At 34.8% G+C, this 15,569-nt stretch overlaps 1 protein-coding gene across 1 annotated transcript; it reads left to right on the top strand.

Moving 5' to 3' along the window:
- The first annotated feature begins 623 nt into the window (after window positions 1-623).
- LOC142636156 (vesicle-fusing ATPase) lies at window positions 624-15,396 on the top strand. Its single transcript, XM_075810263.1, has 21 exons — window positions 624-885; window positions 1,191-1,286; window positions 1,420-1,501; window positions 1,605-1,655; window positions 3,440-3,610; window positions 4,442-4,596; window positions 4,690-4,798; window positions 6,088-6,187; window positions 6,267-6,322; window positions 6,975-7,040; window positions 7,125-7,207; window positions 7,523-7,656; window positions 8,346-8,556; window positions 8,796-8,927; window positions 9,000-9,060; window positions 9,181-9,240; window positions 10,845-10,903; window positions 11,046-11,133; window positions 13,384-13,506; window positions 14,537-14,602; window positions 15,001-15,396. Exons 1-21 carry the CDS (start codon window positions 743-745, stop codon window positions 15,142-15,144), a joined length of 2,190 nt encoding a protein of 729 aa, XP_075666378.1. The 5' UTR covers window positions 624-742; the 3' UTR covers window positions 15,145-15,396.
- The last annotated feature ends 173 nt before the right edge of the window (window positions 15,397-15,569 follow it).

Raw genomic sequence — 15,569 nt, 5'->3', positions numbered from 1 at the left:
CACTCACCACCATTGGTGGTGGCCCAGAGACTCGCTTCTCTTTCTCACTTACTCCTTTTCCTTCTAATCAACTCTCTCACTCATCAGAAAATCCTTATACCAATATGAAAATCTAATTTATCAGCGAGAGGCGATAGAATCTAATGAGAGGTGGACGCACGACAAATCCAGTTTGAGAATTTGGGAGCTATTTCCATGGACGACAGCAGAATCTAGCAAGAAAGTGAGAAGATTTGGGTTTGAGTGAGTTGTGATTGTGTGTGACACTACTTATTCACTCATGAGTAATAATGTGTAATATGCTGATATGACATACTCTTACTGAAGGGTGTAAAATATAAGTTTTACACTCCATCCTTACCAGATTAAGACTCTTATTAAATAAGTTGGGTTGGTGTTTATCTATTCAAGGCATCGGGCTTAATTTGGGCCTCAATTCCTAATTTCCTCCTTCATCCAAATCTGAGGACATTTGGATTGGGCCTATTTCCATGCAGACAATTTTTTGGATAAAAAGTAAAAAAGAAAAAAGAAAAAAAAAAGAGATTCGAAATGCTTAATAGTTAAGTCAATAACGTCACTTAACGAATCTTGTGTGGCTTTATTAACTTCCGCGAAGAAACATTTAAACGTGTCTTCATTTTCCTTTCCAGTTAAGCAACCAAACCCATTCCATTCGATCCGAACCCAACTCCACGGACCCGACCCGAATAAAAACCGGGTACCACCGTCGTCGACAAGCATGATCGTGACGAACACTCCGGCGGCGGACCTCGCCCTCACGAACCTCGCTTACTGCTCTCACGCCGATCTTCATGGCTTCGCCGTCCCCGGCACCAAGCTCTACCTCGCCTCCATCGCCGATTCCTTTGTTCTTTCTCTCTCATATCCTTTTTCTCTCATTTCTTACTGCTCCTTATTTTCGCTCTGAAGTTTTGTTTCATCATGCACATTTCCAATTCTGATCAACCTTGATTCTGATCCTTTACAGTAGAATTTTCTTGCACAAGCTAAGATTTGCCGTATCTTATTTGCTTAGATGTAAATCCGAAAAGTCGCTTCTAGAATTTGCTCTGAAATTTGTTGATTTCTTGCATAACTAAGATTTGCGTGTAATTTTTGTTAAGATTGATGGCTTTTTTTTTATGATTCTTGTTTTGGTGGCCTTAACTAAGAGTTGATGATGATACTGCTCACGAGAGCGTACGGAATGGCCACATAGCTCTAAATGCGATTCAGCGTCGCCATGCCAGGGTTTCATCCGGTGATACCATATCGGTTAACAGGTCGGAGCTCATTCGATTCGATACCACCACCACCACCACCACCACCACCACCATCGCCATCTTTTTCTTTTTCTTTTTTTTTTTTGCTTAGTATTGTTTCTAATTGTTGTGTGTGGTTTGTAATTTGTTTTAGATTTATTCCGCCGGAGAATTTCGACCTGGCATTGCTTTCACTTGAGTTGGAGTTTGTGAAAAAGGGGACTAAAAGTGAACAGGTTATTATAGACTTTCAGTCAATAATCTTAGTTTTAACTTCATGGAGGGTTTTTTATTTTTTGCTTAAAAAAAAAATTGGTGTTCTCTTTTTTTTTTTTGTAGGTTGATGCTGTTTTGCTTGCTAACCAGCTTAAAAAGAGATTTATGAACCAGGTAGAGTTTTATATGTTTATGACTTACTATTCCATTTTGTGTTTGGTAGTTTTACTTGGCTGCGCGTGTTGGCTGTAATTGATTGAGGATTTTGAAATAAATGGGCACTTTTTAGGTACTTGGGAGTTTCTCTTCTGCTACCTGAATTTGCGCTTTAGCGTTGTTGTTTGATCACTAAATGCTAATAAAATGAAAAGGGTAATTTGATCGGATGGCTAAAAGGTGGGTCGTGTTTAATGATATAGAAATGTAGTTAGTCGTGAGAAACAACATTGCCATTTTGTAACTAGCTGAGATGAGGAAGTTGTGATGGATGGAAAGTAAGATTGGAAATGATAGAATTAGATATGTAGTAATTGGTGAGAAGATGAGGGTTGAAATCCTTGTGGAAGAATAAGAGTTCCCATGGATGGTTATTGTGTTAAACGAAGCCATCAAGTGTGTTAGTAAGGAGGGGATTTTTTTTTTTTTATTAAGTTAAAAAGCTATAAGACAAGGGGAAGGAAGGCTGAGCAGATCATGGATTCATGAAGTGAGAGTTCACATAATTTTGTTAGTAATTTGAGCCATTTCACTTGATAAAGCTGAGTGGTAGGAAAGGATTAATGGAGGTTAGCAGTCTTGTTGAGTTGCTATTTATTTCTATTTAACTGCATGTGAGCCATGTTCCCACAAAAATTGTAAATATTTAATAAATGTTGAAATCACATGATTAGGTTAACATCAAAGTTCTTGCTTATTCAAATTGATGAAATTTTAGTAATTAACTGGGGTCTTAAGAAATTGTATTTGAATCTGTATTTGATTGCTGAAAATAAAGATGCTTCTATATACTTAAAAAAAGGGTGCTTCTATATCTTCTATGGTGAGTTCAGGAGGGAAGAATGGCTCCTGCTATTGGAATATGAGATTTATTCATAATTTTCATGATTTGGAGATGGAGGGGGTGTATTCTCTAATGGATTTGTTTTATGATAAACTGCCCTTTGCTGGAGGCACTGATTGTGTGATATGAATACTGAATAGCAATGGTGTTTGATCGTACTATGAACATTTTAGAAATGCTAGCTGGAAGCTTTTTACAAGGAGATGCATTTGGTCTAGTTATGTGCCTAAGAAACTATCATTCTTTGTGTAGACAGCATTATTGTATAAAATTTTGACTATAGACAATCTTATAAAGAGGAATATACCATCGGTCAATTGTTGTTTGTGAAGGCAAACAATGAATAGGTGGATTATCTTTTGCTACACTGTATTGCCAACAATGATTCAGTGGATTTCCTTTTGCTACCCTGTTAAGTTGCCCACAACATATGGTCTTTTCTTTTATCGGCTCTTGAGATGCGGTGGGTGATGCCCTAAAAATTGATTGATGTATATTGTTGCTGTACGGATGTATGGGAGACATAGGAATGTGTCATGTGGAATGAAATGTAACCCCTATATCTTATGTGGGTGTTTTGGAGGGAGCAGAATTGCTGAATTTTTGAGGGTGTGGAGAAATATTTTATTGAGCTTGAGTGTAATTTTTTGGGCAGTTTATGTTAATGGCCTCCTATGCTTGGGGATCTCTTGAAACATGTTAATTGAGTTTATGGATCATTTTAAGCTTATGACTGCTTTTGAGCTTTTTTTTTTTTTTTTTTTTTTTATAGTTTTAATTCTTTTAATAAGAGTTTCTTTATTACTCACAAAAACAAAAGAATGGTTCTATTTCAAGTCCAAAATCTTTTTGGATGATATCACTTCAAGCTGTGGATTATTGTTCTTGTTGTATGCAGGTAATGACGGCAGGGCAAAGAGTGTCATTTGAGTTTCATGGAAATAACTATATTTTCACAGTCAATCAAGCTGCCGTAGAGGGGCAGGAAAAATCTAGTACTATTGAAAGAGGGATGATATCAAGTGATACATACATTGTCTTTGAAACATCAAATGCAAGTGGAATAAAGGTATATTTATGTATTTGTTTGTGTACTAGTCTTTATACGCACACATATTTTGTTCTTGTTTTGAATTTTTTCTTATTGGTAAATACACAAGCACTAGTGGGTCTTGAACTCATTACCTCGCCCTCCACCTTGTTCTTACTAGGAGGAGATGCATTTGAGCTAGTTCCCATTGGCTTCTTTCTCCACTTATTCCACTTAGCTATCCTATACTGGTTAGGTTTAATTATATTGAATTGGTGATAAGTTTGCTATCCTAGCTTTTGGGCATGAGCATAAAATGCTTTGCCTGTCAGTGGTGAACTCCCTTAGATTACCTGGCAACTAGTTCTGGCAGGTGGGTCATTTGCTTTTTAGGTTTTGCTACCTAGAGGCAAATCCAAAGGGCTCTTCTTTAGAAAAGTTCCCTACAGTATATATAAAAAAAATGGATTGCTATCCTAGAGTTTAATATAATAATACGAAAAAATTTCTGTATACATAGTGCCATTGACAAAACTAACTTCATGTGTTTTGTTTGATGTTCATGAAAAATTCTTCCATCATTTGTTTGTTTGCATAATTAACAAATCAATGCTATTAGATTGGTGGATTCTGTACCTTATATTTCTTTTATGCTTATTGCATGCTGGAGAAGGTGCTGCCATGACAATCAGTCAAAATATCTTTTACACTTGCATCTCCCCTTAATTATTTAGCTCTTCCTCTGTTGAACAGAACATGATCAGCGTAGCCTGATAAGCATTTATACAGATCACAGTTGCTCAGAGTAATTATAGGCTGATCAATTTGATGTCAAACATTAAATCCAGTAACTTATATTTTGACTTGCAGATAGTCAATCAGCGTGAGGCAGCCAGTAGCAACATCTTCAGGCAGAAGGAGTTTAATCTTCAATCACTTGGTATAGGTGGCCTAAGTGCAGAGTTTGCAGATATATTTCGAAGAGCCTTTGCTTCGCGTGTTTTCCCTCCCCATGTGACAAATAAGTAATATTTTCAATTTGTCATTTATGCATTAATTATTCTAGTCTGTTTTATCTCCATAACATGCTCTTACCTGGAAATTTCTTTATCTTCTAGATTGGGGATTAAGCATGTGAAGGGTATGCTGCTTTATGGGCCTCCTGGTACTGGTAAAACACTAATGGCTCGTCAAATTGGAAAAATGTTGAATGGAAGGGAACCAAAGGTTTGTATATGGTTTATTTTATTTATATATCTTTCAGTCTTTCACCAAATGATAAAACTTATAGCTTTATGAGGCTAACACCTTATCATTTTCCATCTTTAGAATTTAAGAGTTTTTTTTTTTTTTTTAACCTTCCCCCTGTCCCCATAAATGAGGCAGAGTTGAGCCATTGAAAGGTTTTTTTTTTAATTTTATTTTTTATAAGTAAGAACCAAAGAAAGTTTTAATAAATGTTTCTTGTCAGTAACAATATAGTAATATTAACTATAAAGACAAATGATTTTGATAATATTTAGACCTTGATGAAATTATAACTATTGTTTTCTCAAGGCTCATAAGTTTGTATTCTTATTTACATGGCCTGCTTATCTTATTAAAAAATTTAGCGTTGTCATTTTTACTTTGCAATGAGCAAAGAATTGATTTGTTCTGTACATTTTGTTTATTGTAATTCCATAATTTCATTGACCTAAAGACTTTGAGTTAATCTTTTAAAACTGGTGTATGAAGTTTCAAAACAAGAGTCTAATGCACGAAATTGAGTAGAATGAAACTTTTTTACTATCTCCAGGTTGGTAGTGTTGCACTTGAAGCAGTTTAGTAATTCAAAAAACATATATCAAATGTTTAAGATTATTTCTAGTCTTGTTTGAGCATAGACCATGAGTTCCCTTACTATTTGACTGACATTGAACTTTATTCCATAGAGATACTAATTTATCCTGAAATGATGACCACGATGAATCACACTCTTTTTCTTTAATTTTTCAAGCAGAAATGCTACTCAGGCACATGATTGACACAAAATCTCATGAAGATATATCTTATATGAGAAGGCAGGCAGCGTCATCTCTATTTTATTTTCTTGCAACATAAAACCTCATGCACATCCACCCATCCACTTTTGGTTATGCCATGGTTTAAATATCAATAGTCACTGGGTCTTTTGGTGTGCTCAATTTTCGTTTGAGCATATGCTCACTTGCTAGTGCATACTTTTCGTTTTGATGCTGGAACATTGTTTTTGGGTGCCAAAGCTAACTAAACATGTCTGAATTCTTTCAACTATAGGAACAAATTATTTTAGTATTCTATGCTGTTTTAATTACTTAATGTTCATCATTGTGAAGATGAAGTAATTTTTTATCAATAAAATTTCTATTACTTATAAAAACAAATAAATTATAAGTATTCTATGCTTCACATTCTATAAGATGGTCAAAATCTATTCTTGCAGTTGATGGACCATCTTTTTTATTTTTTACCCTTTTTGTGACAAATTGTTACAGATTGTTAATGGCCCTGAAGTTTTGAGCAAATTCGTTGGTGAAACTGAAAAGAATGTTAGGGATCTATTTGCTGACGCTGAGAATGATCAAAGAACTCGAGGTAAGGGAGATATAGCAGGTGTTTTCCTAGTTTGGTCTTTTGGTGATTACTAATGCCATCATGTTCTTTTCCTTTTCAGGGGACCAAAGTGATCTGCATGTCATAATTTTTGATGAAATTGATGCAATTTGTAAGGTACATGATTCTTCAAATATTTGTTAACGTTTTTTTTTCCCTGCCAGTAGATTGATAGTGACATCAATTTGTTGCTTTTGATTGATATATATATATATATATATGCATGTATGTATAGTTAGTTAATTAGCATTTTCCTCTGACTGAATCTATTGTTCTTGAATGCCCTGGAGTGTCATTTATTTGAATATCTAAGTCGTGCGGAATCTATAGATTAACTTCCTTATGTGGTTAGAAATGCTTTGTATAGTTTCATAACTCTTTATGTTGTCTTAATGAACAATAATGACCATTCCAAGAATTGGGACCCTGAGTCAAAGAATCACCCTAAGTGACATAGTGCTAAGAGTTGTAGATGAGTAGGCCTTTGGACATAAAATATATTTATATATGTGTATGTATATATTAACTTGAATCCTAGTTCCCTTCTTGACCTCTAAGCGAACATGCTATTATTAGTATGATTTTAAAAGCTACAGCACAAGAACACATTGGTAACACCTACATGGTTGGATTTCCACCTGAGGTCTGCATTGTTTAATATGTCAAAGAAACAATGTCAATTTTTAGATTTAAGGTTGTCTGGTTATGTAATCCAAGTTTTTTAGCAAATGGAAAGAGCTCAATGCATGTTCTCATTTTGCATATGCAGTCAAGAGGTTCAACTAGAGATGGTACAGGAGTCCATGACAGTATCGTGAACCAGCTTCTTACAAAGGTTAGTTAGAGGTTCAATTGCTTTTACAATCTTGCAAATCAGAGTGTTTCTCTGCTAATAACTAAAAGACTATTTACTTTTCAGATTGATGGTGTGGAGTCTTTAAATAATGTCTTGCTTATTGGAATGACCAACAGAAAAGATTTACTTGATGAAGCCCTTTTAAGGTCTATTTCTCACCCGCTTCTGTGTTGTGTAACTGTCCATGCAACCTTAAATTGTTTTATGTCATGAAAAGCATGGATAGTAACTCCTAGTTAACAGTGATGTACGTAGGTTGTTGCAACTACTAGTCAACATTGGATTCTAAATCAAAGTCCAATAAATTTTATTTATTTATTCCTACCAATGAGCTCTAGTTCAAACTGCACTTCCTTGTAAAATGTGAGGTGGAGGGTGAGATCATGGATTCAAAACCTGTTGGGTGCATGTGTAATTACCAATAAAATTCACTCATTAATTTGTTTATTCTTGATTTATAGACCAGGACGCTTGGAGGTTCAAATTGAGATAAGCCTTCCTGATGAGAATGGTCGCTTACAGATTCTTCAAATTCATACAAACAAGATGAAAGAGAGTTCTTTTCTTGCTCCTGATGTGAACCTTCAAGAGCTTGGTATGTCCATTAGTGAGATATGCTTATGATATCTACTTATTCATCTATTATATGGCTGAAGTGACTGTTAAATGGGGACACGATTATATCTAAATTATATTTGCATCCAGGTTTTGATTGGAGTTGTGTGTGTGTGTGTGTGTGTGTGTGTCTCTCTCTCTCTCTCTCTCTCTATATATATATATATATATATAAATTTATAATATATTGAGAACATAATCTATACTAGAACATTTTCTAGGCTGGCTTGGATAGTCAAACTCATGAAAAGGTATTGCAGTTGTATGGATCTTAGAAAATTAAAGTACCAAATGATTTATAATTCAATTTAATCTAATATCTCCCTTTAACCTAGCCCCAAAAAACCACACCCTTAATGATTTTATATGTTACAACCAACTGTTAAGAGGTGAAACTTAAGGATATGAACTTATCAAAAAAAAAACTGAAGGATATGATATTTATTATTATTTTTTTGGAGGGGGGGGGGGGGTGCTGTTTAATGTGTCCAAAATTGATCACTTTGAAAAAGTTGCAGTGATTCTTAAAATTGTTTCTTACTTTATTATACAAATAGTTTTGACCATGTGTTGAACGTTTAAATTGTTGCAATGTTTTGGACTCTAGGAATGATAGATGAAGGTCTTGGTTGATTCAGCTTCTTTTTTTTTTTTTTTTTGTGAGTGCAGCTGCTCGTACGAAAAACTATAGTGGTGCCGAACTTGAAGGTGTTGTAAAAAGTGCAGTATCTTATGCTTTGAATAGACAACTAAGTCTTGATGATCTCACCAAGCCAGTGGATGAAGAGAGTATAAAAGTTACGATGGATGATTTTTTGAATGCACTCCACGAAATAATTCCTGCATTTGGAGCCTCCACTGATGACCTTGAGCGGTGCAGGTATAGTTTTGAGCAATTTGAAAATGCTTTTAGCTTTTTAACTCACATCACATTGTCATGCTCAAGATAAGTCTTCCTTTTGGAATAGTTTATGTTGCATTGCATGGCACATGTGACTAATTTGTTTACTATGTGAGAAATTTGGGACAATGATATATTTGGCTGTCCAAAAAATTGGATAACAAATGGTACTCTGTTTCTGCTGGAAGCTTGATTCTATTCACTAACGTGATTTATAGACTGAATGGCATGGTGGACTGTGGTGATCGAAATAAGCACATTTATCAAAGAGCTATGCTACTTGTGGAGCAAGTTAAAGTGAGTAAAGGAAGTCCGCTTGTTACTTGTCTTCTGGAAGGCCCGAGTGGCAGGTATGCATGGTTTTTCTTATTTAATTGACTTTGTTAATTGCATCTTTTTTGAATCTTACCCTTTTTGGACAGTGGTAAAACCGCACTAGCAGCTACTGTTGGCATTGACAGTGATTTTCCATATGTCAAGATAGTAAGCTCCTTACCTTATATTTTGGATATTCTATCTTGTTATTTTCAAGGAATTTTTTCAGTCTCTTCTACTGTCCCTTCCATTTATACCTATTTCTAATTTTTGCCATTTTTTGGGTAGGTCTCAGCAGAATCAATGATTGGTCTTCACGAAAGCACTAAGTGTGCACAGATTGTCAAGGTTTGTCAAATGCAATGGCCCGTTTGGAAGCAGTTTTTAAATTATAGTTTCTAGTATTTAAGTACTGAAAACTGTGGGGTCCAAAATAGGAAGTGTTTGGTAACAATATTTTGCAAGGAGTTTTTAATCAGTCTTCACTTTAGAGGATTTAAGTGCTGAATTTTGAGAACACTTCGGGCAGTTTTCAGTTTCGAGCAACAATTTTCAAAGTTAGTATTATTAAGACAATTTTTTTTTCTTACGTATTCCTCTCTTTCTCTCAACCCAATTTCTCTCTACTCTGTTTCTGTCTGTCTGTCTCTCTCTCTCTCTCTCTCTCTCTGTCTCTCTCTCTCTCACACACACACACACACACTGTAGAACTCTCAGAGATGGCGGTGGAGCACCATCCCAAGCATTGCTGTGGCGTCGGATCTGGGTATCCAAATCTAACCACTGCCTCTCTATGTTTGTCTCTCTTGCTCCTCCCTCTCTTTGTTTGCGTTGGATCTCAGTTGAGAACTGAGACTGGGTTGTGATAAATTTTTATTAGATGAATATTAATACCAGCTTTTTAGTGAAAATCTCATGCCAAACAGACCAAGTTTTGTTTTGGTTGAGAAAGCATGTATTGAAACTCAACTTTGCAAAACCCTTTGAAAACTGAAAACTGAAAACCAATGTTGTTAAAAGCGAGCGCACTTAAGCGCAAAGGCCTCCTGGAGCCTAGGCGCAAAGCGCAAGCGTGCGCCTAATCGATGTGAAGTGCACATTTTTTTTTTAAATTTAATAAATAAATAAAAATTATTAATAATCAATACAATAATCAAGTGATCAATTAATCATATAAATTACAATAAAACATTTTATATAATTTATATAACATTTATATAATTCTTTTGTGCTTTACAAAATATATGCAACCATGATATTTGATGGTCACGATTACAAAACATGGTTGAATCAAAATAGAAGTATAGAACCAAGAAGGCAAAGGCTAAAAAGTATTAGAAGGTTAAGTAATGTTAATCTTTGTGAGTCTCTGGTTTAGCGTTTGTTTGTGTGGTTGTGGTTAAAAGTTCAAAAATATCTAAAGAGATAGGCTTAGGTGTATGGTAGCACACCACACTATTAGTTTTTATATATTAAATCAATGGCTTATATCAAACATATTTATATCTAATGGCTAAAAATTAAATCAGGAATTTAAAATTTTTTTTTACAAAAAGCTCAAAAAAGCGCGCTTTGTGCTTAATAAAAAGCTCAAAAAAGCGCGCTTTTGTGAGGGCGCTTCGCTTTAGAGGGAAAAAGTCCCAAGGGCTTTGCGCGCTTTTAACAACACTGCTGAAAACTGAGAACTGGTTTCACTTACCAAACAGGCCCTAAGACTTTGACCATTCTTGGTTGCATTCTAAAAGATTTTTTTTTTCCTCATTTATGGGATAGAACCAGTTCCTAGTCTAAATTGAGATGTATCTAAGACAAGTTTATACTGCACTTGCAGAGTTATCAATTATTTATTGTCTATTTACACTAGAAAGATTTATACTTTTTAATGTTTTTCTTTGGTTTACGTGATTGGGAGGAAATTCTGAAGCCTTATTTATAATGATATTCTTTAATAGGTGTTTGAGGATGCATACAAGTCACCACTGAGCATCATCGTCCTCGATGACATTGAAAGGTAAAGCCACTGATGTGAATTGAATGAAGCTGTACTACTTCTCTCCAGAACAACACCCCACCCCTCTCCCGGTGCACCTTTTTCATCTATAAATGTTAATGAACAAGTGCCTTAGATGATTTTACTGTAATTGTTGATGCAGGTTATTGGAGTATGTTGCCATTGGGCCTCGTTTTTCAAATATAATCTCTCAGACACTATTGGTCCTACTCAAGCGGCTTCCTCCAAAGGTTTTTCGTTGTTCTTTGTCTTTATTGGTTGGACTGGTCTTATAATTTCCTATTATATTATTATCAGTGAATTTCATGAAGAATAATTCTTTATTCAAAATGTATAATTGTAAGGGGTGGATATATTTTTTTGTAGGAAAACTTAACGGATGCTCTAAAGGCATTGGTGTAGGAAACATTTATAAATACTTTTAATGGGAAAAGAAAAAGTACTTAATTTTTTTGACAGCTTTTTATATTTTAAATAAAAGTGGTATCAAAATTTTTCTAAATTGGTCCATTAACAAATGTCCTAAGGGCACTCGTTAACTAGACCCTTCATTTATATCTGAATTGAGTGTAATTCATAGGATTCCATTCACCTTTTCAAGATATGTCAGGTATGATAAGATACACTAAATCTGGAAGTGAATATTGATAAATCGATGGGAAAATAAATGACATAAGATGTTCTGTATTGGGTGGTTCACCATCTGTTGAGGTAAATATTTGATATAGCAGCACTTATGAAATAAGACTTTTCACTAGGAAATTTTTTCTACTTGAATAAACTTCCCAAAAGACTACTTTCAGTGAAAATCTCCAATTTTTGAACAGGGAGAAATAACTTTCAACCAATTGAGTCCTTGATGTTTTTTACCAATTCACAATCCTGTAACCACCCTCCTTCCCTGTGATGTAAATGCAGTACCTTTTTGGGTCACATCATATATTTCTCTACCTGTCATTTGTACCACAATCTTAAAATCATGTAATGCCCTGTGCTGGAGTGTGCGAGCTATCCAAAATAATTAAATAATGTGATTTCTTATGCAAAATTTTTCAATGAGCACGACACAATGACAGCAATATAGGTACATGTTAAAATGCTTCTATTCTGGTCAGTGAAATTCTCTGCATGATGTAACTGTTTGCCTTACTTTAAAAAAAAAAGAAAATAGATTGAAAGAATTAGGGGAAGTTTAGTATTCCCTCTAAACCAATTTGAATGTCTAAGACCTATCAAAATCAAAACAAAAAACCAATTTGAATGTCTAAGTTTGACATGTCACATATTTAATGAGGAAGAAAGAGCATGCCACTCTAGCCAAAATGCCAAAAGTATTGATTCTTTTTTGAATTAGTGAGGGGTAATATGGGAAGGTTTAGGTATAAATGCTTGGTTTTTTATTTCTTTTTTTGGCAAGTGTGCACTCATTTTGGGATGTTAAGGAAAACAAGACACTCAACATCTCATGAGGGAGTATGTAATTTCTTTTGGAAAAAATGGTGGCTTTATCTCAAAGTTAAATATTTGAACTTGGTAAGATGTGAGGCTGATGAGCTCTATTTCAACTGACACCTCCCCTCATAAGAGCAAGTAAGGTGATTAATCCTCTACTCTAAGGGTAGCTTAATCTACTGGGCACCTACGCCTCACAAAGCAGAGGTCACTAGTTCAAATCACCTATTTTCCCCTCCCCTTTAGGGAAAAGAACATATCAGAAAAATTATGCAAAATTGAAATGAAGGTTAATATTATTATTATTTTTACACCTCAGGTTCAAAATATTTTGGTTGATGTATCATGTATGATTTGGATCTTAGGCAGTATGGAAATTCCCTCTCTATGACCAACTGTAGTGCATGTGTTATGCATGTTGGTAGTTACAAAACCTATAGAACTAGATACAAATTGTTCACAAAGATGGTTTCAAAGTGGTAGCAATTGTGAAATCCGCTTTTATAATTGTTATTTTCTTTCTAAACTATGGTCATGCTATCTTTCCAGTGACATATTGAATATGTAGTCTCCACTCTTCAAACCCCTCTTAGACACACAACTTCGCTGAGTCTTACCCAGCATGAATGAGGGAAAAAAAAACAATGAATTCATTGTAGATTACAAATTTTGAAAGTGTAGCTAAGATCTGGGATCTCCTACCCCATAACAGAGTGAAAGGATGAGCATGGGTTCTATCCCTTATATACTCTTTTTTGGGAGCTACATAAATGCATAAAATCATAATGCTATTTGATGTACTGGTGGAAGTTGGTCTGGTCAATTGTTTGGGATTATTCAGCCCCATATTGTCACCATCACTGGCTGTACAAAGAGCATTCATCAACAGCCTTATGTGTGATATTTTCTGATATCTTTCGGACATGGTTTTCCTTTAGTAGTTATGTGATATCTGACTTGATGAATGGTAATTTTCTGACCTTCCTGAAGTTCTCATTACTAGTTCATTTTGTGTGCTTTGTTGTCAGGGGAAAAAACTTATGGTCATAGGGACAACAAGTGAAGTGGGCTTCTTAGATTCTATTGGTTTTTGTGATAATTTCTCTGTCACCTACAATGTTCCTACATTGAAGACAAGTGATGCAAAGAAGGTAAAATATTTTTGTTGTGGTTCTGTACTTCTGTTCTTGTCCCAGAAATATGGGTAATTGTGGTATTCTTTTTTTTTTTTCTGGTTAGCATCAATTTCCATCAATGCTAGTAAATTAAATAAAAGGAGCTAAAGAATAGTGTCATTTTGATTTATGTAATTGCTTTAAGAGCCTGACATTTACTGATTTTTGTCTAGTAGTTGTGCACTTGCTAAATTGGACACGAGGATGGATTGTGTGCTAAAAGTACACTTCTTAGGCTGAAATGGTCAAATTACCCTTTGTATATTCCGGCCTATATGTTTTGAAGAATTAAATATAATTTAGGAAATGCTGCATGAATTATCATGAATGCAGGGCTGGAATTGAAAATTTTGCATATCATATTTTAAACTTTTAAGTGGGAATAATTTAGCCTTCTTTTTTTTTTTTTTTTAGAAAAATTATATTTGCTGGGGTCGGCAGTAATGCTGAAATGCATATGAATTGTGCAAGGAATATGGAGTATATGATTCACCCCAAAAATAAAAATGGAGTATATGCCTAATGATACATCTAAAAATGGTGCTGATGAGTTGTTTTGTAGTCTAACTATGATAAAGCAATCTGTGTCCATTAATAAATGGGTGTGTTTATTTCACTTTCATTGTGGTAGTGAAAGAAAGCTGCCGTTTAGGGTATGTTTGTAAATTGACTCAGAGATTGTGAAATCTGTATGTAAGGCTTTTACAATTGGAGGTTGGTAAGAATTGATTCATGATTTACAATGCTGGGAAAGTAGGGAGTTACTTCCAGTAAAAATTCTGATAATTTCTCTGCTAAACAGATGTTTGGACTGATCAAGTGGTTTGTGGATGTCATTATTTCGATTCTTTCCTTGCATGGTAGTCTTTTGGAGTCTGGATGAATGTTACGACCCTCAAGTTCATTTCATTACATATATTTCATGAATGCTGAAAGGAAATTTATATTATAACAAACATTTAGCTTCAAAGTTCAATGTATTTTAATCTACTCTTTTTCATCTCAGGTGCTAGAACAGCTGAATGTTTTTGCTAATGAAGACATCGATACAGCTGCAGAGTCCCTGAATGATGTAAGCTTATACTTGATCAGTCTTTTGTAACATTCCTTGGGTCATTTTAATTTAAATTTTTACAACACATCTCTCATAAACTCTGCCTTCACCATCAAAGAACGGATTAAGAGAAACAAAAAGGAAAATTTTCCCATCTCATGAAATCATAATACTTTCCCTGGAAACTTTACAGTAACTAGTTTAATCCATCATTTGTGCTTGTACTTGTTTACCTGAAGTTGACTTGTGTAAGTCATGACAGAACCTTAAATATTCTGAACCTTGGATATTGTCAACTGTCTTTTCTTTTGCATGGTTTGTTGCTGAAGAAATTAGTAGTATGGAAAGGAACTTATTATTATGATCGCTTACTTCTTGCTTTTTACTTCTTACTTCTGTTCAATTTCTCCTCACAGATGCCTATCAAGAAGCTCTATATGTTGATTGAGATGGCAGCCCAGGGTGAACATGGTGGAGATTCTGAGGCAATATACTCTGGAAAAGAGAAGATTAAGATCTCTCACTTTTATGATTGCCTTCAAGATATTGTCCGATACTAGATTCTTCACAATTAGTTCCATACAGATACTACGAAGCGGAAAATCGTTCTCTCTTATTGTTTCTATGTGGTGATATTTTGTATTATTTTCTTCTTGTGAGTTGTGGTTTTCTCTGGCTTTTAGGCCTTGAAAACAGAATTTTGTAAATTTCTGCAGTGTATGAGAAATTGAGAACAGAGAGAACGATTTGAGAAACTTTTGTTTACTTTATTTTGTAGAATTTCCATATTTTCAGTGATTGCCTTTTCTTTATTCTCATGGTCCAATCAAATCTCTACTATATTGCCTCTCTCTCTCTCTCTCTCTCTCTCATAATTTCCATCGGTCACTGAAGGAGAAAAAGAGGTGGCTTCACGGTCATGGTAAGAAATCCATCCAATGGTAGTAGTCACAGCCGATTTGTTTCCAGCTAAAATCATACCCCG

The sequence above is a fragment of the Castanea sativa genome, chromosome 5, assembly GCF_040712315.1.
Source record: "Castanea sativa cultivar Marrone di Chiusa Pesio chromosome 5, ASM4071231v1".
Classification (NCBI taxonomy): domain Eukaryota; kingdom Viridiplantae; phylum Streptophyta; class Magnoliopsida; order Fagales; family Fagaceae; genus Castanea; species Castanea sativa.
Note: the sequence above shows the minus strand (reverse complement) of the source record. Positions and strands in the feature narration are given on the sequence as shown.

Excerpts from the sequence above, each read along its gene's own strand:
- LOC142636156 (XM_075810263.1), top strand. The coding sequence starts at position 743 with ATGATCGTGACGAACACTCCGGCGGCGGACCTCGCCCTCACGAACCTC. Across the intron at positions 7,041-7,124 it reads TGAACCAGCTTCTTACAAAG|ATTGATGGTGTGGAGTCTTT; the intron begins GTTAGTTAGAGG and ends TTTACTTTTCAG. Across the intron at positions 7,208-7,522 it reads CTTGATGAAGCCCTTTTAAG|ACCAGGACGCTTGGAGGTTC; the intron begins GTCTATTTCTCA and ends CTTGATTTATAG.